The 24,900-nt window shown below is 56.8% G+C and overlaps 1 protein-coding gene and 1 non-coding gene across 2 annotated transcripts; one reads left to right on the forward strand and one right to left on the reverse strand.

The window, feature by feature from the left end:
- Positions 1-5,677: 5,677 nt before the first annotated feature.
- Positions 5,678-5,755, reverse strand: TRNAA-GGC (transfer RNA alanine (anticodon GGC)). Its single transcript has one exon. It is a non-coding gene; the product is annotated as a tRNA-Ala (tRNA).
- A 1,374-nt stretch (positions 5,756-7,129) lies between these two features.
- Positions 7,130-19,460, forward strand: NBL1 (NBL1, DAN family BMP antagonist). Its single transcript, XM_056122922.1, has 6 exons — positions 7,130-7,176; positions 7,744-8,030; positions 16,475-16,515; positions 17,271-17,458; positions 17,541-17,652; positions 18,999-19,460. The coding sequence occupies exons 1-6, from the start codon at positions 7,130-7,132 to the stop codon at positions 19,254-19,256; spliced, it is 933 nt and encodes a 310-aa protein (XP_055978897.1). The 3' UTR covers positions 19,257-19,460.
- Positions 19,461-24,900: the final 5,440 nt, after the last annotated feature.

Below are 24,900 nucleotides of genomic sequence, written 5' to 3' on the forward strand. Positions count from 1 at the left end.
TATTTTTTTTAGAGCTGAAATTAATTTTTTGAGGCTTCTTAGACAGTATTCAGGGGACCCAGGAGCAACTCCTGGCCAGAAGGTCCAATGCTCAGGCCCAGTGGTGCTGAGAAACCACCAGGGCCACACCTGGAAGTACTCGGTGGCCAGGCAGTACTGGGGAGGAACTGGAGCCTCTTGCATGCAAGACATGCACTCCAGCCCTTTGATCCCTGGCCCCTAAATTAATTATAATCAACCCTTTCAGTTGTTTCCTAAGTGGGTGGCCCTGATTTTTCATTTCTGTGGGTCAGCGACTTTGAATTGGAAGAAAAGACTCCCAAATTCTTACTATAGAGCATCCTCTGTTCTCTCCTGAGCCTCTTCCCTGGGTCACTAAGGAATCATGAGCAAGTCACTTGATCTCTGCAGGCCTCACTGAATGATCATTGTAATGATCCATCTGCCACATAGTACCAATGTGAGCATGGCCCTCTGTTACTGAGGAAAAAGGTGAAATATTTTTTAAACATTAAAAATGTTTTGTTTGAAAAATAGTTTTTACAAGAATCAATTTTGTGACAAATTAAGCTCAAAAGAACTTCTCCCCCCACTGCCCCCTGCCATTTAAACTAGAGGCATGTTGATTGTGATGTCACAGAACAGACTTTTATGGCACAGCAATAAAAAAGCCTACCACAGTGCAGACTGCTTCATGAATTAAATCCCAGCTGTAGCTGTTTTACCAGGAAAAGTCCTCTTATTGTTTAGGAGTAGAGATCATTGCAGATCCTTCCTACATAGTCTTTTTTGTCTTGGGGGGGAGGGGGGGTACCACCCCTGGCTAGACTCAATATGGTGAGCTTGGGGAGCTGTATTCAATGCGGGGGGATCGAACCCAGACCACCTGCATGCAGGACAAGCATCTTACTTGCTGTGCTATTTTTCTGGCCCCTAATTCATCTTGAAGACGAACGAGGAGCTGAGGAGCTAGAGCCAAAGAAGGAAACATCAACCCTGTCAGTCAAATCCATTAAGATTTCTTGACTCCTCTCCCTGGGGCCCAGAGAACTGCCATAAAGTTTCTTTCGATTCAGATCGTGATCTGCAGATCTCATTTTGGTCCAGGAAAGGGGGTCTCAGGGCTTTTCTTCCACCCAGTCAGAACCTGCAAGTCTTCACCGTCCATCGAGTGGCCATCCTGGTCCCCTTCTGACCTTGACTCCTATCATCTGCTGCCTCACTGCTCTGTCCCAGTCATTCTGTCCTCGGTGTCCCCGGACCCTCTGGTTCATTCTCTCAGCAAGACCTTTGCTTTGGGGGAATTTGGCACACCTGGCAGTGCTCTATTCCTGGAATAGTGTTTGGGGTCACTCCTGGTGGTGCTTGGGGACCATATGCAGTGCCTTGATGGAAGCTGCCCTTCTGTTGAACTATCTGCCCGGCCCCGGGCCATATACTTGTTGAAGACAGATCTTTCTTCCCAGGTCCCCAGAGAGGACTGCTTTCTCGACCCCAGTGTGCCCTGACTTCCTTGCTCATCTCCCATGCTCAGATCCTGCCTTTTCACATCAAGCCTTTCTAAGCTTTGTCTGGCCTCCCTCAAGAACTTCTCCCTTCACTGAGTTCCTGGCCCTCGGGGCTGGCCACTTCCTCATCAGGGAGCTCTGCTTTCCTTCACTACTTCTTTCATCACTGCTGACCGAGCAGGCCAGTGTCTTCTCTCTCCCACCCCCTGGTATCATCAACAGCAGCAACAGGCCTTAAGACTTCCAAGGGCTTAAGTTACAAGTCCCTTCCAATTGCTTATGATCAGAAGCTACTGGGGGAGCGACTGACTTCCAAGACAGGTCCCCCCAAAACTGTGCCCACGTCCTTGTGCACAACCCGAGTTTGTGGGAATCCTCTCTGTGTGATCAGGTCCTCTTCACAGTCCTGTGGTCCCAGTTAAATTCTTCAGAGAAAACCAGGGGCCCAGCATGAAGGAGCTATCCACTGCAGCCCACCCTGCTCTGCCCATGAGAACAGGGTCGTGGGGAACAAGCTTGGTTGCTGGGGTCACCTCTGTGGCTTTGTGGGTGTGGTTGGGAGTCAGTTCCCTGGAAGAGGGAGGCAAGGTAAACATTTGCAAAGTATCCTCTTGTGCCTTTTTTTTTTTTTAAACAATCCCCATGTTCCAAGAAGGTTTTTGGTTTGGTTTATTTTTGGTTTTTTGATCCCCAATGAATTTATCTGGTTTATTTTTGGTGTTTTGATCCTCAATGAATTTATCTGGAACAGAAGAACAGAGCAAGAGACAGACAAGCACACAAGGACCAGCTCTTGTGGAAGGAGAAACACTCTTAGCCTCTTGGCTTGTGCTGTGGGTGAGCTTCTGAGAGCTGAGAATGGAAGACACACATAGGGAAAAAGGGGAGGGGCCGGGCCATGGCTCACAAGGCTGGAGCGTAGAATCTTGCATGTGGGAGGCAAGTTTCCATCCCCAATACTGCATGGTCCCCCAAACACAGTTGGGCAGAGAGCTGGGAGCCACCCCTCTCTCCCCTCCCCATAAAGGAGTGGTAAGCTGATTCCTTAATGCTGCACATAGTAGCTAAGTGGGGGTGCCAGGCCCTTTGCTGAAAGCCCAGATCTGGTTCTGTACCTGGAGGTGAGTGGAGGTCATTGGGGGTCTAGGGGCACTGAAGGAAATGGAGAACTCGGCTCAAGAGGGGGAGGACGCAAAGAAACTGTGTGGCTGGGGTCATCCCCGGCAGCCCCATTCCTGCTAAGGTCAGTATGCTCAGTCTTTCATTAGTTTTTGAGCCACACTCGGCAGTGCTCAAGGCTTAGTCCTCGCTTTGCACTCAGGGAACATTTCTGGTAGTGCTTAGGGGACCATATGGGATGCCGGGGATTGAAACCCATATGCAAGGCAAGTGCCTTAGCAGCTGTACTGTCTCCAGCTTCAGTCTTAACAGAGGAGGGAACTCCCTCTTGAATGAGAAAAGGATGACCGTTGGGTACAGTCTGACTTGGGTTGACATTTCCATTCTTAACCCTCGGAATTGAGTTTTTCTCTCTGACCCTCTTCTCCCAGCTCCTCCATTATTAGCACTTGATCCCGTGTCTCGATCTTGGTTTCCCACTCTCCCAGCAAAATGCACATAACGGGCTGGAGCGATAGCACAGCAGGTAGGGCGTTTGCCTTGCATGCAGCCGACCTGGGTTCTAATCCCAGCATCCCATATTGGTCCCCTGAGCACCTCCAGGAGTAATTCCTGAGTGCAGAGCCAGGAGTAATCCCTGAGCATCGCCGGGTGTGACCCAAAAAGAAAAAAAAATACACATAACATTTTCCATAGTGCCAAGGACCGTTCCCCAGAGCAGGGCCATTCCTTTCACACCCTCACGATCTCTCAGGACAGACCCCAAGGCTTCCTGAGCCCACCAGTGAGGGAGGAAGCAAAAGGACACAGCCAGATTAAGCAGTGCCCCTCCCGGACCTGCCCCTCACTCCCACGTGAGCTCAGGCCAGTCCCATTCCTCCCTGGGAAAGGCGAAGAACAGGTGCTGCGTTTCCGGATAGCTGTGGCCGGTGCCAAACAGACCTGTCTTGGTGAATCCTCGCAGCTGGCCTGAGTCTGGCCACTATCCATGTTTCTATTTTGGGGATCAAATGACTGAGTGCTTGCTTTGGGCCCCAGGTTTAGTCCTTGGTCCTGCACGGTCCTCCAAGCATGATCCAGAGGGACCCTCCCAGCACCAAGCCAGAATAGCCCCCAGTAATAACATTTCTGTTTTACAGATGAGGAAACTGAGGTTTCCTTAGGTGAGACACCTTTGAGCCATGGCCATGGGTTTGGTCCTGGCACACAGACTCCCTGCCTTCCCTCTGCTAATACGAACCTCCCTAAAATAGCTTTCATTTTCTGGAACAGGTGCTATCTCCCAGAAACTTTGCTGAGCTGAGCCCCTGGAAGCCATTTATCTTGAGTCCTGGCTCCATCTCATCCTAACCTGACCAACTATCACTCCAGAGAGCCCTCTCTGGAGGCTTCTCTCAGCTCTCCCGCTCTGACTTAATCAGTTCCCTCGTGAATAAACTTCTGCATCTGCGGGTCTGTGCTTGCTCGGCCTGCCATTCAGAGAACTTAACGCTTCTTGTTTCTTTGGTTTGGTTTTGATTTGGGTGTCGGGGATCAGAGCCTCATCTCTGTTCTCTACCACAGAGCTACAGCCCTATAAAAGCAACTTCTGCTGCTGCTTTATTTTGAGTTGGGGTTGGGGGCCACACCTGGAAGTGCTCAGGGGCTCCTCCCAGCTTGGTGCTCAGGGGAGCCATACAGAGGCGGCGTGAGGGTAGGGGGTTGGACCCAACCTGGAGCTCCTACATGCCAAGCTTGTGCTGAACTTTCACTTCCAGCATCTCTCCAGCTCCTGAGTCGTTGTCTTTTGCTTTCTTTTCCTTGATGGTGCCTGGAATTGACACACACAAAAGTGCTCTAGACTGCTTAAGCCACTTCCCTGGCCCCCTGCCAACTTACGCTTCTTGAGGACTGGGAAATGTCCCAGACTGGTTGAGTCCATCGTAGTGTCCTCTACTCCTCTGAGACATGGTAGCACAAATATTTGTTAAGTAAATGAATGGGTCTCGACCAGCACTACCCACTGCAGTTTTGCAGACAAGGAAGCCAAGGAGCAGAAACAAAACTTGCAGAGAGTCGGAGAGTCAGCAATGGAGCAAGACTGCAGAACCTGATGTGGCGAGTCCCCATAGCTCCTTCCCCCTCCAAACCTGGAGGAAGGGACGCTCCTGCGCTTGACCTCCCTGCGGAGGGAGGCCCTGCGGTCTGGGCCCGCACCAACCCTCTGATTCAGTGGGCTGGCCTGGGAAGGAAGCCCTTTTGCTTGTTTGGACTCTCTCTCCCGGGGAGAGCAGAGGTTTGGACCCCTGTCGCGGCCAGGCTGACAGGATTAGAGGAAACAGCTGGCCCGAGCAGTGCCCTGCGGGAGGGAGCTCACATTCCCGGACTGGATGGGGTGGGGGGGAGCAGCTCCCCACACCCCGTCACATTCCAGGTCGGTCATTTTCTTGAGCCCAGATGTTTGCTAATGAGCTGGGGAAGAGAGGCTTTCAGCCTTCTACCCTCCTTCTGGGCCCCACATTACCTCGGCCCCAGGAGGCTGGCCCAGGGCCAGCAGGCTCTGGCTTCTGGCCCGTGCCCTGTGCCAGCCAGGCCTGTCAGGGCAACTGGCGCACTGCTGCCTGCCAACCAGGTGCACCTCCATGAGCTCCGACCCCGGCAGGTTCTGCCTTTCCCACTGGGGCTCCTGCCCCGGTCCCTGAGGTGTAGCCTCCCGACACTGCAGCTGGGCAGGGAGGGGTGCTGAGCTGGTCAAGAGGGTGTGGTGGGTAAGGGAGTGCTCAGAGTTGAGGGCCTGGCTCAAGTCTAGGCTCTGTTAGTCACTCTTGAAGCGATCTTAGGCAGGTCGTGAAATGATACCTCAGAGTTCCTGCCCGCAAAGTGGGAAGAATGATGGGGTGTGAATCGGATAAGGCGAGCAGCAGACTAGTGTACGCCTAGCCCAGAGTGGCAGCTATTCTATCAACAAGCAACAAGTCGTTTCCCAGATCCCCTTCCCGCACAGGGTAGTTCCTGTAATAACCAGTCTACCAGGCGGGCATGACTCAGCGTCAAACTCCATGCTTTTGTTTTGGCAGTGCTGGGGATCGAACCCAGGTTTCATGCATGCCAGGCATGTACTTTACCCCTGAGCCACATCCCTGGCTGCCCAAACCCCATGTTCTTGATGAAACACTTGGGTTTATTCTAAAAACCTCATGTCTGAGTGAGCAGTGACTGGTTGTAGGGGGCTGATGCTCCTGATCGTTTCTCTGCTCGAACCAGCTAGCTTCCTGTAAGCCGAGAAGGGGCTCTTACAAAATATAGACACCCAGGGGCTGAAGAAATAGTATAAGGGGTAAAGCATTTGTCTTGCATGTAGCCAACCCTAGTTTGATTCCCAGTACCACATATGGTCCCGAGCACTGTCAGGAATAGCTTCTGAGCACAAGCATTCCCTCCCTCCAAATGTAGACATCCACTCTATACCCCAGCCAGGGCCATGGTGAGAACAGGTGAGGGGGAAGCCCCAAGGGAAACACTTAATGAGTGACTACTCTGGGGGACATGGCCATCTTTCAACTTAAAAGCACCTTTTAACTTTAGCTTTTTCTTTTTTTCTTTTGGTGGGGGAGCGGCACATCCAGTGGTGCTCAGGGCTTATTCTTGGCTCTGTGCTCGGAGGCCAATACTGATGGTGCCTGGGGGACCATATGCGGTACCAGGGATGGAACCCGTGTGGGGCTGCATGCATGCTCTCTGGCCCTACTCTGCGTCTTTAGACCTATTAGTTAACCTGTGTAGATTTTATGAAACAAGGATCGTAACACCACTTATCTCACAAATTTATTGTGTAGGTAGAAAGTCCTTGGAATGGCACCAAGCACATAATAAGTTGCTAAATGCACGTGAGCCGTTATGATTGTTGTTAAGTTTTCCTCTGAGAAATACATTCATGAGAGAGGATAATGACTTCATTTAGCCAAAGATATCACGGACCCTGTCCGAAGAACCCTGAATGTTCGGGACTCTGAAATGGACAGGAGATCCCTGCCCTCAGGGAACCCCCAGTCCAGTGGAGCCACCAAGGGAGATGTGGTGGACAGAGGCGTAAACCTGTGTCCAGATCACCGCGGAGAAGGGGGCCACATAAGCTGCCTGAGGGGCCTTGGGAAGGCCTTGCGAGCTGGCATGAAGAGTGTCTGCTCTGGGAGATCCGAGGAGGGAAAGGAACGACATAAGGGTATTGGTAGGGTTGGAGAGTGCAGAAAAACCCAGGGACACAGGGAGCCTGCCCCTTGCAGCCCTCCCAGGGTGCTTAGGAACCTTCAGAAGAGTAAGGGCGGGTTAAATCCAGAGGAAAAGCAAAATCCTGTCCCACCACTGTGTCCTGGTATACTTCCCTTCCTAGAGGAGGCTGTTTCCTCACAACTGGGCACACGACGGAGAGGGCATGGGGGCAGTTCTCCTAGGCACGCAAATACCGACAGTTTAGGTGGGTGTTCCACACTCTCTTTCCTCCATCTGCACGGCTCAAGCAGCGGATGAAGCCAAACTCCCCGGAGGTGCTGGCGAACGAGGCCATCCGTAGGTTCGTGGGGGGGGTGGGGGGTGGGGGGTGGGGGAGGCGGGCTCGGGTTCAAAAGCACTCCTTCCTGGGGCTGCAGAGCCGTTTTGTTGTTCTGTTTGGCCACACCAGGCGGTGCTCGGAGCTCTGTGCTCAGGGAGCTCTCCCGGCGGGGCATGGGAGGACCATCTGTGGTGCCCAGGACGGACCCCGGGTGGGCTGCGCGCAAACTTGGACCCACCGCACTCTCTCCGCGCCCCCTCGCAGATCCTTCTGGGGATGCTGAAGCGCCTAAACCAGGAGCCGGGGCGGGATTGGGCGGGGTCGCGTGACCCGAGCGTCCTAAGCACGGCTCCGACCCCCGCGGGGTGCCCTCCGGGGAGCGCTCCAGAATCGCAGCCTGCGGACGGGACGGGCCGGGTACCTGGTCTCGGTGCGCTGGCGCGCCACGCCCTCGGAGCCGCACGGCGATGCTCGGCGCTCCCCGGGCCGCGGAAACATCTCGGTCTTTGTCATCCCGGCTCCTGGCGCTTCTTCCCCCCTTTTCCACCCCCCGCCCCCCCGCCCCCACCCCCGGCTCGGGTAAAACAGCCCCGCGCGGGGAGGCGGCAGAGCAGACCCCGGCAGGCCCGGGTGCCCGGGCGCCCCTGGCTCGCGCCGTCGGAGCGCGGGGGCCCCCTCCTGCGCGCCCGCCCGCTCTTTCTTTCTCGCGGCCCTCCCTCCGCTGCCCCCGCCCTCGCTCCCTATTTGGAGCGGAGACACCCCTGACGTCGGAGCCGCTCGGCCCGCCGCTCCCCCGCACCGCGCGCCCGCCCGGGGCCGCAGACGGCGCGAGCGCAGCCCAGCCCAGCCTGCCCCGCACCGGCTCCGCGCGCGCGGTAAGTCCCGCCCGGCCCGTGCGGCGGCCGCGGGCCGGGAGGCGCCTTCCGAGGGCCGGGGGGAGGCGGCCGCGCGCCGGGCACCGCTGCGCCCCGGGAGGAGTCTGCAGGAGGTGCGGGAGGAGCGAGAGCCAGAGCCGCGTCCCCCGCGCTCCGCCCGGGGCCCCGCGCGCGCCCGCCGCAGCCCCTTTCTTGTCCCTCTGCCTCTGCCTTCCCGTCCGTCGCCCCTCTCCGTCCGCGTCCCGCCCCGGCTCGGCCCCTTTCTTTCCTTTTCGCCCGTTTTCCGTTCCCCGATATGTTTTCCTCCGTCTCTCCACTCCCTCTGCGTGTCTCCCGGGGCCCCCACCCTCCAGGTCAGACGTGAGCGGGGCAGACCCCCCACACCCGTGGAGCTCAGGAGCAGTTTTCCGAACCGGGTGAAAGAGGCGATTCCAACCCCCCCCCCCCCACCTTCTGACTGCCCCCGGGACCTGGCCTAGGTCATCTCCCTCCCCCACACCCCGCACTGGAATCGAGGCTGGGGTGGGGGGCGCCCGCCTTTCCGGGGGCTCAGCTTTCTTAAGAATTCCACCCCCACCAGGAGGCGGCCTGGACAGGGCCCTGGGGCCGGCCACCTGCCCGCTCCAGCGCGGCTCTTCTCTTACCAGCCGGCGGGCAGGGGCAGCTGCCTGGCGTGGCTGCCCCCGGGGGCGACCAGGGACAAGGGCACAGATTCAGTCTTTCCGAGTCCCGCTGGAGGATACCAGACGAGTAACTAAGGGAACCCTAGGGAAAAAAACAGAGGTCAGGGCTTAAGGCCAAAGGCTCTGCGCTGGGGGCAGCTGGGGTGGGGAGCAATTTGTCAGCCAGCCGCTGGCCCTTTGTTACTCGCCTAACCTCTCCCCGCCCCCCCAACACACACACACACACACACACACACACACACACACACACACACACACACAGAGTCCGGCTGCCTCAAAGTCCCGCAGATGCTGGGTGGGAGGCTTGGGTGTGGTTGGCTTTAGTGGGGGACACGGGTGGCAGAGAAAAGGCCAGATTGGGGCATTTCCTTGGTGACCCCCACCTGCTCCCCGACTCTTCCTAGCTGGCAATCTCCCCCCCCCCCCCCCCCGCCGGGGTCCTGTGTTGAGTGGGTAGAGGCTGGTGGCCGGTGGGGCAAATCTGGGCTCCCGTTATCCAGAGATAGGTTCTCAGTCTCTCAGAGTAAAGTTTCGGATGGAGCTGAGCTCTTTACCGCCCCTCACCCCCCCTCTGCCCGGCACACACCAAGGGTGGGGGCTCTGGGAGCTGGCGAAGTCTGCAGGGGGACTCTGCCGAGCAGATGTGGAGGCGGGCGAGGCTCCTCCCAGCTGAGATCTGTCTGTCTGGGAGACAGTTTGGGGTCTGGGGCCGCAGGGCTGCCGCTCCCTCCGGGACATGGAGAGCAGCCCACTCACTGGCCGGTGGCTCCAGCTGAGCCTTGCATGACCACCCGCTGACCAGTTGTGCTTCGTGCTGTCCAGCACTGATGGGAAAGAGATGTCGGGGCACAGGGGCACACCCCCACCCCTCCTTTCTACCCCCCCACCCCCGACCCGCCCTGAGTTCTTCTAGGGCTGGTTCAGCAAACAAATGAACATCGGATTAGTAGGAGAGAAAGAATACGTTTCATTGCCTGTGTGTGGAGCATTCACATGGCTGTGAAGTCCACCCTAGGTGGGAAAACGGGTTCTGGGAATGGGGTGGAGGTCTCACACGATGAGGGGAAGGCGACTGGTGGGGCTTCTCGCCGCCCGCTGTGCCATGCACGATCCAGAAAAAGGCTCTTTCTGGAGGTGCCCCTAGAGCTGGTGGGGTTCGTTCTCGAAGCTAACAGGGGCCTGACTGACTTCAGCTCCACGTACCCAGGGGATACGGACTACAGAAGCCTGGGGTGGGCATCGGAGAGAAGCGCCTCTCGGAAGAGTTGTTTTTATTTGGGGCAGGGAGGGCTCACCACCCTGCCATGATCTGGGGTCAAGGGATGGAAACAGTTGAGCCCCACTCCCCTCCAGGGACTCTGCTTACGTGGCCTTCCCATGCCCTGCACCCCACTGTCCCCAAGCATCGCGGGTGCAGCAAGCAGGTGGCCTGTAGCCCCCAGGAGACCAGCCGCTCCCAGCACCCCCCGCGGGACTCCCGTAGGAACTAGGACCTCAACTTGTCCTGGGGCTCCAGCCTGAGCCCTGGAGCCCCGCGGAGCTCACAGGGCGGGGGTCTGACCCTGCCTTGCCCCCTCAAAGACCCACCTCTTCGGTTGCCCGCAGGAAGTCCCTGCACTCATTCCAAGACCTGCAGCCCCGCCCCACCCTGGCTGGTCTCCAAGCCGAGGGCTGGGGCAGGCGCCAGCCTCTGCATGGCAGCTGGGCCCTGCTGCGTTTCTGGGAGTCCGTTCTAGGGGGGCTGGTCTGCCGGGGGCATGGTCCCTTCCATCAGCCACCCAGGACTGGAGAGGGCTTCCTCCGTGCCGCACTGGCAGGCCTGTCCTGTGGGGGCAGCACTTGAGAGTTTGTTGTTCTTATTTTGTTTGGGGGCCACACCCCGCAGTGCTCAGGGGCCTGCACTGGAGAATCACTCCTGGTGGGCTCAGTGGGGGATGCTGGGGTCAAACCTGGGTCTGCCCTGTACCAGGCGAGAGCCCTACCCGCTGTCCTCTCTCTCTCTGATCCCAGCACTTGAGAGTTTGTAAGCCCCTTCCCAGCCATCCTCTCCTTTGCTTGCATTTCCCTGGACTTCAGTTTCCTGGGGCAGAGGCAGCTCCAGATTGACCCTCCTGTCCCACCCAGGGAGGGAGGCAGCTGGGATGGGCTCTGGGGAACTGTTGGTGGGGTGACTAGCCTGAGCCATCAGTGACCACAGCCAAGGGTGGTCTCTGGGTGCTTGCTCACCCCCTTGGTGGCTCTCAGCCTCGATTCTCACAGTTCCCTGGGAGCTCACTGTGGTCTCTCCTCACTTTGCAGGAAACAAAAAGCCCAAGTTCTCGTTAGGAGTGTGTGTGTGTGTGTGTGTGTGTGTGTGTGTGTGTGTTGGGGCTGGTCCTGGGATGACCTGGGGGCTACTCCTCACACCTCCAGCTAGGTGTAACCCGAGTGCATGTGTGTTTGAGTGCGTGCGTGTGCGTGTGCATGTGCACATGTGTCTGAAAAAGAGGGAGAGCTGGGGTTGGGAGCGTCCAGTCTGATATTTTTGTTTTTGTTTCTTGTTTTCTGAGGGGTTTGGCCCACATCTAGCAGTGGTCCAGGGCTATTCCTGGCTGGTGCTTGAAGGTCCCTCCTGGGGTGCTCTGGGGACTTAGAGAAGATCTAATCTAAGCTCTTGCATGCCGAGCATGAGCTGCAGCCCACTGAGCTCTCTCCCCAGTTAGGCTAAGTTTGGTAGACACCCCCGGGGCTTGCCAGGGGGTCGCAGGGCCACTGAGTGCTCAGCCCACAGGCAGAACTTCCACGCCCAATGGGGCCTGAGGGATGCAGGGGCTAAAGTTGTGAGAGGCTTTCCCTGTTTTCAGCCAGGTTTGCTGTCCTGTCCTTGGTCTGCTCCCACACCCAGGGATTTCTGGGAGCTGTAATAGCTGGAGAGAGAGAGGGGGGGAAGGGGAGAGAGAGAGAGAGAGAGAGAGAGAGAGAGAGAGAGAGAGAGAGAGAGAGAGAGAATTCTACCATGAAAACCCTGGCGTGTCTGGCTTTCAGCCATCCCCCCCTCTGTTTTTGGAGGGGGGGCACACCTGGCGATGCTCAGGGGTTATTTCTGGCTCTGCGCTCAGGAATCACGCCTGGTGGTATGCTTGGGGAACTAAATGGGGCGTGGGGGATCGAACCCGGGTTGGCCCTGCGCAAGACACCATGGAAATAGCGGTACTGTCTCTCCAGCCCCTACCCTGATACTAAGATTTCTCCAAGAGAGACGGGGGAGATGATTCACAGGGCTGGAGCACAGCCTTTACATGCAGGCATCCTAGATTTAAGCCCCGGCACCACACGGTCTCCTGAGTACTAAGCAGAGAGGTTCCCTCAAGCAGGAGTATGAGCTAAAGAGAAACAAAACCCGACAAATTACCTAACAGAGAATCCAGGTCGTGGGGTGGGTGACCCCTGTCAGTGGTACTGTTATGGGGGACCCTTCCCTGGGGAGTCGGGGAGCCTTGTTCCCTGCCTGGCCGTGCCTCAGGATCTTGTAGGAACACATACAAATGTTAGGGACCTCCCTGGAACCCTGTCCCAGAGTCCAGGGCAGGACCCAGGCGTCTGAGCTAGACGGCAGCCTGTCAGGAAGATGCTACATTCTGGGAGGTGTGAAAATGTGGAGGTGACCTGCAGAGAGGCCCCAGGGCCTGCACCACCCCCGGCCTCTGACTTAAGGCTCCCCAGGAAGCTGCCAGGGTTGGTCTCCTCTGTCACCTCGCTGCGGGAGGTAGAGTAGTCACATCACGTCCTTGGTCTGTGCCTAAGTCTCCACAAACCCCCCCCACTTCCTTTCTGGGGCGCTGGTGGCTGCAGGATGGGTCAGATGTTTGTCGCGGGCCTCTGAGGATGGGAGGGAACTGGGATTCGGGAGGGGATGGTAAGAAGGGACCCGCACTTCCTAGAGGCTTGAATACGGCTCTGAGAAAGGACGGTGTCACCCCTTTCTTGAGCTCGGAGTAACTAGGACCCCACAGACATCCTCAGGGGTCTGCCAACCCGGTAGAGCGCAACCTCAGAGCACTGTTAGGGAGCAGCTGTGCCCTCTCTTTTGTTGCTGTGAAGCTCTTCACCCGCAGTGGTGCTGGGGGCTGCTGTCTCTTCGATTTCCTCCTGTGCACCTCTCTTAGCCTCTCTCTTTTCTGTGCCTCCGTTTCTTCACCTGTGAGATATGGGGAAATAACAGTAGCTGTCCCTTGGGGTCATGGCATGGACTAAGTAAGTGAATGAATAGGTGGAGAACTTTGTGCAGTGTCTGGCTTTTTGGTTTTCTTTTTTTTTTTTTTTTTTTGGTTTGGGGACCACATCCAGCGGTGCTCAGGGCTTACTCCTGGCTTTGCACTCAGGAATCACTCCTGGCAAGTTCAGCGGACCGTGTGGGACACTGGGGATCATTTCTGGGTTGGCTGCATACAAGGCAAGTGCCCTGCAGTCTCTCCGGCCCCTTGTGCAGTGTCCATAGCAGGTTCCTGCCCCTCCGTGGAGCCCGGGCAGGCTCTGAATTCACTTTCTGAGTTCCGGACTCTGAGAACCTGCCCAGGTTCTCCAGCCAGGAACTCCCTTCCTCCCCGCTGTGGCCACTCCTAGTAGTTGCTTTTTTTTTTTTTTAATTGTTGCTGTTTTACAGGAGCTGTTTTATGCGTAGGGGAGCAGGGACGTGGTGTCAGGGATGGAACCAGGGCCTCACCCATCCTAGGCATGCACGCTCCCAACCTCACACTTTAATAAACAGTTTTCAAAGCGGAGTGAAGATTTCCGCTCCCCCCCCCCCCCGCCCCCCGCCCCAGCCAACCTCTGGCTGCCTCCCCAAACCATGCCTTCCTCTTGGCACGCCCCCTGGGCTCTGAGCTCTGGGCAGGGGGTCTGAGACCCAGCTCCCTCTCCACTCTCCTCCAAGAAGAGCCTTGTCACCAGCAGCACAGCAGGAGCTGCAGGGCCTTGGCACAACCCCTTAGCATAACAAGAGGGTGTCTTCCCAACGCCCCCTCCCCGCCCCCAGGGTGGAAGGAAGGGGTGAGGCTCAGGAAGGAAGGGGCGACTACTTTTTTTTTTTTATAAAAAAAACGTGCCTGATAGTACAAGGACTAAGGCCTAGCCCGACGTGCTACTGATCCTGGTTCGGATCCCTAGCATATTTATGGTCCCCTGAGCCCCTCCAGGAGTGATCCCTGAGCACAGAGCCCGGGGTAAACTCTGAGCACCACCAGGTGTGGCCCCAAACCACCCCACCTCCAAACAAAGCGAGCTGAGCGGCTGGAGAGGTGACTCAGTGAACTGAGTGCAGGCTTTGGATGTGGGGCGTCTGGGGTTGATCCTTAGTACCACAGGGTCCCCTGAGCGTGGAGCTGGGAGTAGCTCCTGAGCACTGGAGAATGTGACCCTAAAACTGAAAGGGGGAAAAGAAAGCTGGGTGACTGCTGCTTGCAAAGACAGAAGAGGCGCAAACAAGCAAAGTCATGGGCCTTTCTCGCAGAGATCACATTCCCAAGTGAGGGGCAGCAGGGGGCTCTCTGAGGCAGCAGGAGGTGGAGGGAGGGCTGAGTCCTGCTGACAGGGCCAGGTGGAGCCGGCTGGCATCTCCCTGTCCCCGTGTGCATGTGGGCCCCGGGGTCGCCGAGCTTTCCTACAGTCCCCCTGGGGCATGTATGGGGGGAGCAGTGAGAACCAACGAGAGTCTTCTCGAGCCTGGCCCTGGCCCGTGGCTCTCAGTGCCTCCCAGTCCCCACCCACATCAGACCCAACTGTGCATCTCCAGCACCATCGAGTTAATTCCCTGCTCTGGTCACCTTCCTTTCCCCTCCTCTGGCAGTGTCAGGCTGGACAGAGGCCCCCAGGCCTCTCTGAGCGCATGGTGGGGCAGGGAGCTCCATGTCCTGCAGACCTGCTGGTTGGACGCATCTGAGGCCAGTCCCTGGCGGGGTAGGAGGCACTGTAAGGGCCAGGTGGGCCCCTGAGCAATCCATCAGATGCCAGTGAGGAACAAGCCTAGGTGTCGGGTTCCAGTGAGGTTGGGCCCATTACATGAGCTGTCCATCTTGTGAGAGAGACGGGGTGCCCCGGTCAGGCCACAGACTCAGGTGGGAGAGTCAGGCGACCCCCTTTCTACAGGCTGGACTGGGCCAGCAGGGCTCCTGAGGCATCAATCACATCATAGAGCCGGGCACCAGCGGGGTGGAGAGGATGCAGAGCTGCAGGGGTGGTTACGGCCCCCTGAGCCAGCCCACACCACTCCAGACCCCTGGCCAAGTCCCTGCCACTGTCCACAGGGAGGATCCCGGGGAGGATGGTTGTGATGATCCAGCCCAGCCCTGGTGCCATGCCTCCCTGGGGCTGGTGGGGTGGTTCCTGCCTTCTCTCTTTCCTGCTCCTCCTCCAGGGCCCCCTGGAGACATCCTGAGTCAGGGGCCAGGCTTGAGAAGACTCCCTGGGCTCCCAGACTCCTGTGTGCCTTGGCGGCCTGGCCTGGGTGCTCTTCCTGGGGAATCTTACAAAGGCAGACTCAGTGAACCCTCAAGGTCTAGGTCCCAGGTCCCAGGAAATATCTCCTGCCTGGTTTGGAAGCTGCTGGTCTAGACCATCACTCATTTCGGAAGGTCGGTGTCTGGGATCACACAGCCTGTCCCAGCCCAGCACCCTTCCCTCGTCGCCCTGTCCCTGCATACAGGCTCTCCCACGCCTCCCAGCACCGAGCCTAGGAGGCTGAGCCACACCTTCCACACTCGTGCTGCCCTGCAGTGCCATCTGCTGGAAGATGCTGGGTTTGGCTGGTGTCTGGCTCTCTCCCGCCGCAGCCGGAATCTGTCCTACTGGTTTAGGATGGAGCGGGGTTCATGAGATGTATGTAGACTCAGGGCTCGAGGTTCTTGCAGGGGCACCCTGGAAAGGAATACAGGATAGTCCAGGGCTGGTGCTTTTCTTCCCCACGTGCAGCCAAGCAGGTCTAGAATGTGGTGGCCTGAGCTTCTACCTTGCCAGCCAGAGGTCTTGCCTTTGATGCCTCGTGTTCCCTGCATGCACTGACTGTGGTCCTGGTGGCTCTGCTGTGCTGTCAGGTGGTGCCACAGCATGTCCAGTCTCTTTGGACACAGCTCAGGCGTGTCCTTCCATGAGTCCTGCAGACCGATGTCTGTGAACCAGGTCACTGCAACAACAAGGGAAGAAGAAGCAGGGAGAACAGGGCGGTGCCCAGCTGGAGGTCAGCATTCCTGACCTCAGAATGCTGACCCGAAGGCCTTGTGTCCAGGAGTTTGGATTCAGAGGGAAGCACCTCAAGGGGGTGGGGGCGGGAGGGGCTTTGTTTGGTTGGTTTTAGGGCCACACCCAGCTATGCTCAGGGCTTATTCCTGGCTCTGTGCTCAGAGACCACTGTTGGTGGTGCTCCGGAGAGCATATGGGGTGCCAGGAATAAAACCCTGGTCGATGGCATTAATGGGAAGCGCCCTACCCACTGTCCTATTTCTCCCACCCCTGCACAATCTCTCTGGCTCGCGGGGGGCGTTTTGGATGTGTGTTTTCCTGGTGGACCCACATCTGAGTGAAGAGGGAGCAAGTAGCTTGGTGCTGAGCCTCTGTTTGGAAGTGAAACTTCATGTTCACTCATCCCGTGCTCCCTTCCCACGCACACTGTCACCACCAGCTTTTTCTTTCTTTTCTTTCTGTGATGCTGGGGGTGAAACGCATGTCTCACACAACAATGTGCTTCTGCCTCTGAGCCACCTCCCCGGTCCCACCGCCCTTGTTTTTCAGAGCAAGAAACTGAGCCACTGGGGAGAGAGTGCAAAGGGCAAGTGAACCTGCTCTGCATGCAGGAAGTCCTGGTCGGATTCGGGCGCTGACACCCCCTCACGCCCCTTGAGAGCAGCCTTTGAGCGTCAAGCCAAGGATAGCTCTCCTTCTCCTCTCCCTGCCCCAGCACTTCTAGGTGTGACCACTCTAAATCCAAAGCCCAAGAGTGAGTTTGATGGGCCGGGAGTTGCTTTGCATGCAGGAGGCCTGGATCTGAGCACCGAGCTGAGAGTAGCCCTCAAGCCTGGCCATGCAAGGCCTCCCCAATAGAACAGATCAGGAGGCACAGGGCAGGGCACTGGAGAGCGTGTCTGGCAGGGGCCTGGCTCTGGGTGTGGTCCTGGGTACCATGTGACCTGAGACTTCCTGGGCGTAGCCCTGGTAACCTTGTCACGGTAGGCATCTAATCCACGGATGATTAGCAGATATTTTTCCTCTTTCTTTCCCTTTCTACTGCTTCACTCTTGCCACCCACACTTGGTGGTGGTGCTGGGGGACCCCACGTGTGGTGCGGGGCATGGCACTCACACAGCTTCCTCCTTGCCAGAGGTACAAGCTCTCCCGGAGTTGCCCAGGACCCAGATGTCCCCTTGTGGAAATTCATAACCCGGAAATGCATGTCCAAGCTGTGCTTGGCTTGTCAGGGTGGTCCTGGGATCCAAAGGCAGGCAGTACCTGTGCAGGTCACGTGATCGTTGTCTCACACCCCTGCCCCACCCCTCACGTCTGCCTGGACTTACCAGCATGCTCTGCCCAGTTCCAGGCTCTGAAGGCCACGATGCTTTGGGTCCTGGTGGGGGCAGTCCTCCCCGCCGTGCTGCTGGCAGCCCCACCACCCATCAACAAGCTGGCGCTGTTCCCGGACAAGAGTGCCTGGTGCGAGGCCAAGAACATCACCCAGATCGTGGGCCACAGCGGCTGTGAGGCCAAGTCCATCCAGAACAGGTGGGTCTGCGGGCAGGGAGGGAGCAGCCCAGGGGTCCACCCACGCCCCCACTCACCCTGCCCGGCATCTCTCCTCCCACAGGGCGTGCCTCGGACAGTGCTTCAGCTACAGCGTCCCCAACACCTTCCCGCAGTCTACAGAGTCCCTGGTGCATTGCGACTCCTGCATGCCGGCCCAGTCCATGTGGGAGATAGTGAGTGCTGCGGCCCCGTCCCGCCCCGGCCCGGCCCTCCCCTCCACGCCCCCCAGCCCTGCCCTGCCCCGCCCCGTCCAAGCCCTGTCCCCACCCGCCACGCCTCCTGGCGTTCTGACCACGCCCCTATCTGACCCACCACGCACCTCCATCCCTGGCCCCGCCCGTTCCCCTCCCCTTAGCATCCCTGCCCCGCCCCTCCTGGCCCCACCACGCCCCTCTACGCTCTGGCCCCGCCTCCATGGTCCCGCCTACCCATGCCCCACCCTGCCCCATCCACGCCTTGGCCCCGCCCCGGCCCCGCCCCCAAACCCTGGTTACGCCCTGGCTCTGCCCAGCCACGCCCACCACACCCCCTCCACCCCAAAGTGTCTCTGGGTGGCTCCAGGGCCTGACACCTATACCCACAACTGTCGAGCTGTTTTCAGAATTCCATTGGCTGAACGTCAGTCATATGCCGAACCCGCTAGGGTCTTCTCGTGTTGCTCTTGGAGCAGACCAGGCTCTCTGTGTGGGACCTCAGTCCCCACAGGGATGCTTCTTGCCTCTCACCTTTTTACTGGCACAGGGCTCACTTTCTCTCTCTCCTCCATCATGAGCCTTTGCACATGCGCTTGCACCCGTTCGGGAGGGAACTCGGGAACTTTCTCCTCCTCCTCTCCCCCCTCTTCCTCATCTCCAAGGACTTCAATGCTCTCTCCTGCTACAGGCTCAGGCACCACTCTTGGGGGCCCCCTTCCCCACAGCCCATTGGCCTCTGCTTTGAGCGTCTGTCCCCTTGCCGGTTTTCATTGGCATTTGAGTGATTTTGAGAGAAACCAGTTTTCTTGACTGGGCTCTGAGCTCTGGAGGACCATGCCCTGTTGGGCATCCCTAGCACTGGCGAAGGCACTGGTCAGGCTCCTCAGGGCAGTACTGTCTGAACTAGCCCTTGGGGCTTATGGAAGCGTGGTGGGGTGGAGATTAGCTGCAGCGGGGGGCAGTGGGGGTGCATGGTGACTTGGGTGAGCCTGTCTCAGGCAGAACCCGCTGGCCAGAGTTTGCGGGGAGTGGCCCCTGGGTTCTGAGCCAGGAGTCAGGCCGCGCCCCAGTGCAGTGGAGGAGAATGTGAGGTGGACAAGCCACACCGGACTGTCCACAGAGGGCAGCAAGAAGAGGAAAGTGGCAGGACACAAGGGGCCCCGTCAGCTGCTTCTGCCCCGACTCCCACCTTCCCCAGTGGCCCATCGAGCTCAGGGGGGTGCATTTACTGCAGGGCCCAGGACTCTGGGGGGCTCTGGGCTGCAGGCCTGCCCCAGGCCCTTGGAAACTTCTCTCCACTTCCTTCCTGCTGCTGCTCTCTCCAGGTGACCCTGGAGTGCCCAGGCCATGACGAGGTGCCCCGCGTGGACAAGCTGGTGGAGAAGATCTTGCACTGCAGCTGCCAGGCGTGTGGCAAGGAGCCAAGCGCCGAGGGCCTGAGCGTCTATGTACAGGGCGAGGACGGGCCGGCCCCCCAGCCCGGCCCCCACCCTCACCCCCACCCCCACCTGGGGGAGCAGACCCCGGAGCCCGAGGACCCCCCGGGGCCCCCCCACACCGAGGAAGAGGGGGCTGAGGACTGAGGCCCCCAACTCTTCCCCCCCTCTTGTCCCCCTGTGGAATGGTGGGCCTGCCCTCAGGGGGGAGGGAGGCGGAGAGGCCGACCCCCTCCCCGCTTGGCACGGGATGGACTTGGATTCAGGCTGGACTTGGAATGCTGCCCTGTGGCCACGGGGGTCTGAAGGGAGGGGTTGGCACCATGCGGCACAATCTAATATATTCAAGAGTGGGGGAATGGGGGAAGGATGCCGAGTCTTGGGGGGGTGGGGGTCTTTGTTGGGGAGGGGAGTTCTCTTCCTTTTTTACCTCCCAGAGAGGCGTCCTGGGAATAGGGAGGACATTGGCTAAGCTGCTGAGGTGGGGTGAGGCCAGGCGGATGCCCAGCAGCCCCTGGTGGGGCAGGGCCCCTGGGGTAGATGTTGGGGCTGGGCCCTGAGCTGGGGACCTCCCTGCACCCCCTGAGGGGAGGCTCCAGGAGCACAGACCAGTGGCGGAAGCTGGGGGAGCTCAGACCCCAGGACTGCCCCATGGGCCTCCAGCCTTCTCCTGTCCCCAAGGCAGCGCCTGCCCCTGGCCCTGAGGGACCCTCCCTCATGAGTCAGGCCTGGGCAGGACCCTGCTGACTCATGCTCTGAGGCCAGGGCTCACTGCACCTCTGGCTTTCTTGGCTTGGAGGAGGGCTGTAGGGGGGAGTTGGAGGAGGGCGGAGCCTTCCTGGGCCCAGGGTTCCCTTCCCCCAGCCTGAAGTGTTCCCCACTGTCCCCTACCCGCCCCCCAGGCTGCTCAGAAGGCAGCCCCCCTCTCCTGGGGAGCATGCTCTGAGAGTGATGGGGGGAAGGGGGCTCCCCAACTCAGTCCCAGGGAGGGCACTGGGCTGGGCGGCTTCAGGCAGCTCCTTAAGGAGCAAACCGAGGGCCTGAAGGTGCCAGTGTTCGCTGGGGCTCTCGGGGAATCCCACTCCTACCCGCCTCCTTGCCCCCAGCTGCACTTTAACACTCGAGGAGGGTCAGGGCACAGCGAGGGGGGCAGCAGAGAGCACCCTCAGCACTCTGAGAGGCCTGCCCACCGCACTTGCCCGGCCTGGGGCGCCCCCCCCACCTCCCCGCCTTCCTTCCCCTTCTGACAAGAGCTTCTGGAGCTTGTAACCAATGGATCATGCCCCCCCCCCGCCCCCTCCCCCCGTGGAACCTGAGTTTTCTCATGAATAAACTCATACCAGGCTTGTGTTTTCCTTGTTGGCTTTCCTCTTCTTTCCAGGCCAGCTCCCCAGCAGCGACGCCTCGGGACAAAGGCGGGCATCCCTGCCTGTATCCTTACACACTCCTCTCTCTGGACACACTCTGTACCCCTGGCTCTCGGTCCTTTCCATGGGTGCCCGCAACCTGTAACTTGGAGGGGGACTTCTCTGATTGGACCTGAGATTCCTTGGGCTGTGCTCACAGCATCTCTGCTGACCTTCCCAGGAGCCCCTCAGCTTCCCCTGGACCCAAGTTGAGCTGGCCTGGGGGCAATGGGCCAGTGGACTTGCCCTTGGGTTCCCATTACTCACTCAGGTGGGGTTTGCTATGACTGCATCCAGGCCTCCATCATTTTGCAGGTATGACATCGAGGAGCCCAAGGCATTAAGAAAGTGGCAAGTAGTCCCTCTCCGGAATTGAGCCCAGGCATGAGGGGTCCCGTCAGCCGCTCCTGCAGCCCCCTTCTCCCCACGGGCTGTCCTTCGAAGGTACCCTGTGCCTGCCAGGCTGTTGTGTTTGGAAACACAGTGCTGAGGGCCCTGTCCTTTCACAGTGACACGTTTTGAAATGCAAATCTCCAGACAAATGGAGCGTGGGCTCCCCCAGATTATTGAGACCCAGAAGGATGGGTGAGGATTTGGACCCCTTCTTCCTCCTCACATAGTTACCACCCCATTTGTCAGCCTACATAGATGATTCGGAGTCCATGGAAGATCCTGACTCTGCAAATGTCAAGCTCTCTTTCCCGGAGCCTGGTGGGAGGTTCCGATGCAGTCCTCATCCCTCTAGTGACCATGGCTGTGTACTACATACAGGCTTTCCTCCCTGAACCCAAGCCTGCGGCTCTCTGAGGGGGTTCCTGAGGGGGAGTGGGAGGGTGCGGGGCGGGGGGGGGTGCTGGTCGTGGACTTCGCTATACCAATTCCTCTTGGCTTTCCCACCCCCCTTGCTTCAAGCCCCTGGGACAATACAGTGAGACTGAGTTCAAATTCTGATGGCCTCCCTTGAACCTGCATGATCCTGGGCAAGCTATTCAATGCTGTCTGATGTTTGCCATCTGTCGAATGGGGAACCGTGACCCCTCCCAGGGGTGTCGCTGCACAGAGAGGGCTTGAAACAGTGCCTGGCACACAGCAAGACCTTGAGAAATGTTGCTCATTGTGATAATAGCTGGGAATGAATGATGGGTTCAGTGGTGCCAGTGGTTGGATTGATAGTTCTGTTCATTCATTGAATGTTTGGGGGCCACTTCTGCAGTTCTGGTTGCAGGGCATGTCATGGCAGGGATCTTCAGGGCTGGAGGCCACACCCAAAGTGCTCAGGGCTAACTCCTATTTCTGTGCTCAGGGATTCCCTCCCGGCAGTGTTTGTGGGACTATATATGGTGCTGGGGATGGAATGTGGGTTAGCCACGTGCAAAGCAAGCATAACCAGTGTCTCTCCGGCTCTAACATGCATGGATTGGACCTGCGCATGCAGACATGTGCTCTAACACGGAACACATTTACTGACAACCTAATAGAAACAGTGGAGGTGGACAAGCTCCGCCCTCACAGGGTTTATCCATGGTCTTCTGGGAGAGCAGCTTTGGGCAGGCTCCACCAACTCCCTGGACTATGGATTCCCCCATCTCTGGAACAACCTCGTCTCTTTCTCTGTGTATGACAGATACCAAGGTCTGGGGCAGAGGATTTCCTCTGCTCCACCATGGTACCAGCTTTTTCCTTCTGGGGGAAAGCTCCCCACGAAGGCAGCAGCCAAGTCAACCTGAGCATCCTCCCTGAAAATCATGAAGGTGGAATTATTGAAACTGGTTCCAAAGAAAGTAAGAGTCAAACCTAACTTTTTAAAAGAATTAATTTTAATGTAGACAAAGATCACAATTGTTGATACAGTTTCAGAGTTGAAATTGATTAGATAATAAAGCCCCAATATTAAAATCAATAAGGATGAAAATCAGTTTTTTTAGTGTGACAATTGTTGTATCTCATCACGAACTTAACATTTAGAGCAGCAAACTCCTCTGGGTTTGGTCTATTGAGAATGAAGAGAATATTTCCCGGGGCTGGAGCAATAGCACAGCGGGTAGGGTGTGTGCCTTGCCTGTGGCCGACCCGGGTTCGATTCCCAGCATCCCATGTGGTCCCCTGAGCACTGCCAGGGGTAATTCCTGAGTGCAGAACCAGAAGTAACCCCTGTGCATCACCGGGTGTGACCCAAAAAGAAAAAAAAAGAAAGAAAAGAAAAGAATATTTCCTTTGGAGAATGCCCTGCCACAGAGGCAGGGTGGGATGTGGGGGATGAGGGGGGTGGGAGGGATACTGGGATTAGTGGAGGTGGAGAATGGGCACTGGTGGAGGGATGGGCACTCAATCATTGTACAACGGAAACCCAAGCACAAAAATTTGTAAGTCTACAGCTGTACCTCATGGTGTTTCACTAATTAAAAAAAAAAGAATAGTTCCTTTGGAACCGAAGAGATTGTACAGCCAGTCCAGGAGGTCAGGCGCTTGCCTGGCATGTGGCCAACCCTCCACACGAGTTTGATCTCCTGCGCACTGCCAGAGATCACTCTAGAACTCAGAGTCAGGAATAGCCCCAACAACCCCCACCCTGAGGGGGAAATGTAAAGTGTTTCTTGTCCTTCCCAAAAGCCTATGCAAGGAAGATGACTACATTTATGAGTTTATATTCCAAAATATTTCTTTCGATTTATAAATTGGAGTATGCACCAGAGAACTAGTCCACAGGGAATTTGCCAACCACTCTGACACCCACCAGTCAGTCATCTCCTATTAATTTCTTCTTTAGCTCTTTCTCTCCCTTTTCCTCTCTCTCCTTTTCTCGCCTTCCTTCTCTTCCTCCTCCCTCCCTCCATCTCTCTATCTTTCCTTACTTCTTTCTTGTTTCTTTTGGAGAGGGGAAGCACCTGGTCATGCCCAGGAGTTACTCCTGGCTCTGCACTCAGGAATAATTCCTGGTGGTCAGGAAGCCAGATGGGATGTCAGAGATGGAACCTGGGTCGGCCACATAAAAGGCCAGACCCTTACCCGCTGTACTATCTCTCCAGCCCTCCTCCCTGGAGGATCAAGCCTCAGGCACCCATAAGCAAAGTGTGTGCCCAGCCCTTTGAGCCATCTCCCTGACCACGTAGCTGCTTCTTTGAGCAACCAGTCAAGAATACTCTCTTGGATGTTAATCCGCCGTTCTCCCACTGTCAGCCTACTGCTAATAAAACTCTTTCTCAACCTACCACCTTGTCTCTTGATTGATCAGCTTCTCCGAGGGGCAATGGAACCCGACCTTCATCCTTACACTGTTATTCCAGGTCTGAAATGACTCACTTAGGAGCACACACATATCTTCTGAGGTCTTGGATTTAAGATAATAACAGTGTGGCCACAAGGTGGCACTCCAACCAGGCCCAACCCTGAAAAGTGTGTGTGTGTGCTTTTTTTTTTTTTTTTTAATTTTTATTAGTGAAACACCATGGGCTACAGTTGTAAACTTACAAATTTTTGTGCTTGAGTTTCAGTTATACAATGATCGAGTACCCATCCCTCCACCAGTGCCCATTCTCCACTACCAATGATACCAGTAACCCTCCCACCCCCCCATCCCCCCAGCCCACCCTGCCTCTGTGGCAGGGCATTCCCTTTTGTTTTATCTCTCTTTTGGGTGCTGTGGTTTGCAAAAGAGGCATCGAGTGGCAATCATGTTTGGTCTATAGTCTATTTTCAGCATGCTTCTCCCATCCTGGGAGGATCCTCCTAACATCCTTTATTTGGTGCTCCCTTCTCTATCTGAGTTGCCTTTTCCCTAACGTGTGAAGCTGGCCTCCAAGCCATGGAGTAAACCTCCTGGTACTTATCTCGGCTATTCTTGGGTGCTAGTCTCCTATTTTGTTACTTTTTGTTCCCCATATGAATGGAATATTTCTATGTCCCTCTTTTTTCTTCCTCAAAGATGTAAGATTTTGTTATTCGGCTCTTGCTATTTTAATTGAATCACTGTGAAATAAAGAGTTATTTGTGATAGAGAATCAATTCCTTCAAACTTGTTTTTTCTTACTCATGGCAAAGGACAGCTCCATAATATAATACAAAAATTTTTATAATATCTTTGATTATCACAAAGAATGAAACAATGTTCACTTTTGTTTTGTCTTTGGGGTGTGCTCAGGGGTTACCCCTGGCTCTGCACTCGAATCATTCCTGATGGGCTTTGGGGAACCATATGGGGTGTGAGGGATCAAACCTAGTTGTATGGACTACGTTCTGGGCAAGAAAGAGCCCTACTGCCATAGCATCTCTCCCACAGCATACAATGTTAACTATTTGAGTCATTGTTTTCTGTAGGTCTTTAAAAGTGAAAGTCATCAGAAGCTAACTCAGATGGACTAATCACATAGGACTCTATCCTATTATAA

The sequence above is a fragment of the Sorex fumeus genome, unplaced genomic scaffold (genome assembly GCF_029834395.1).
Source record: "Sorex fumeus unplaced genomic scaffold, SorFum_2.1 ptg000047l, whole genome shotgun sequence".
NCBI classification, from domain to species: domain Eukaryota; kingdom Metazoa; phylum Chordata; class Mammalia; order Eulipotyphla; family Soricidae; genus Sorex; species Sorex fumeus.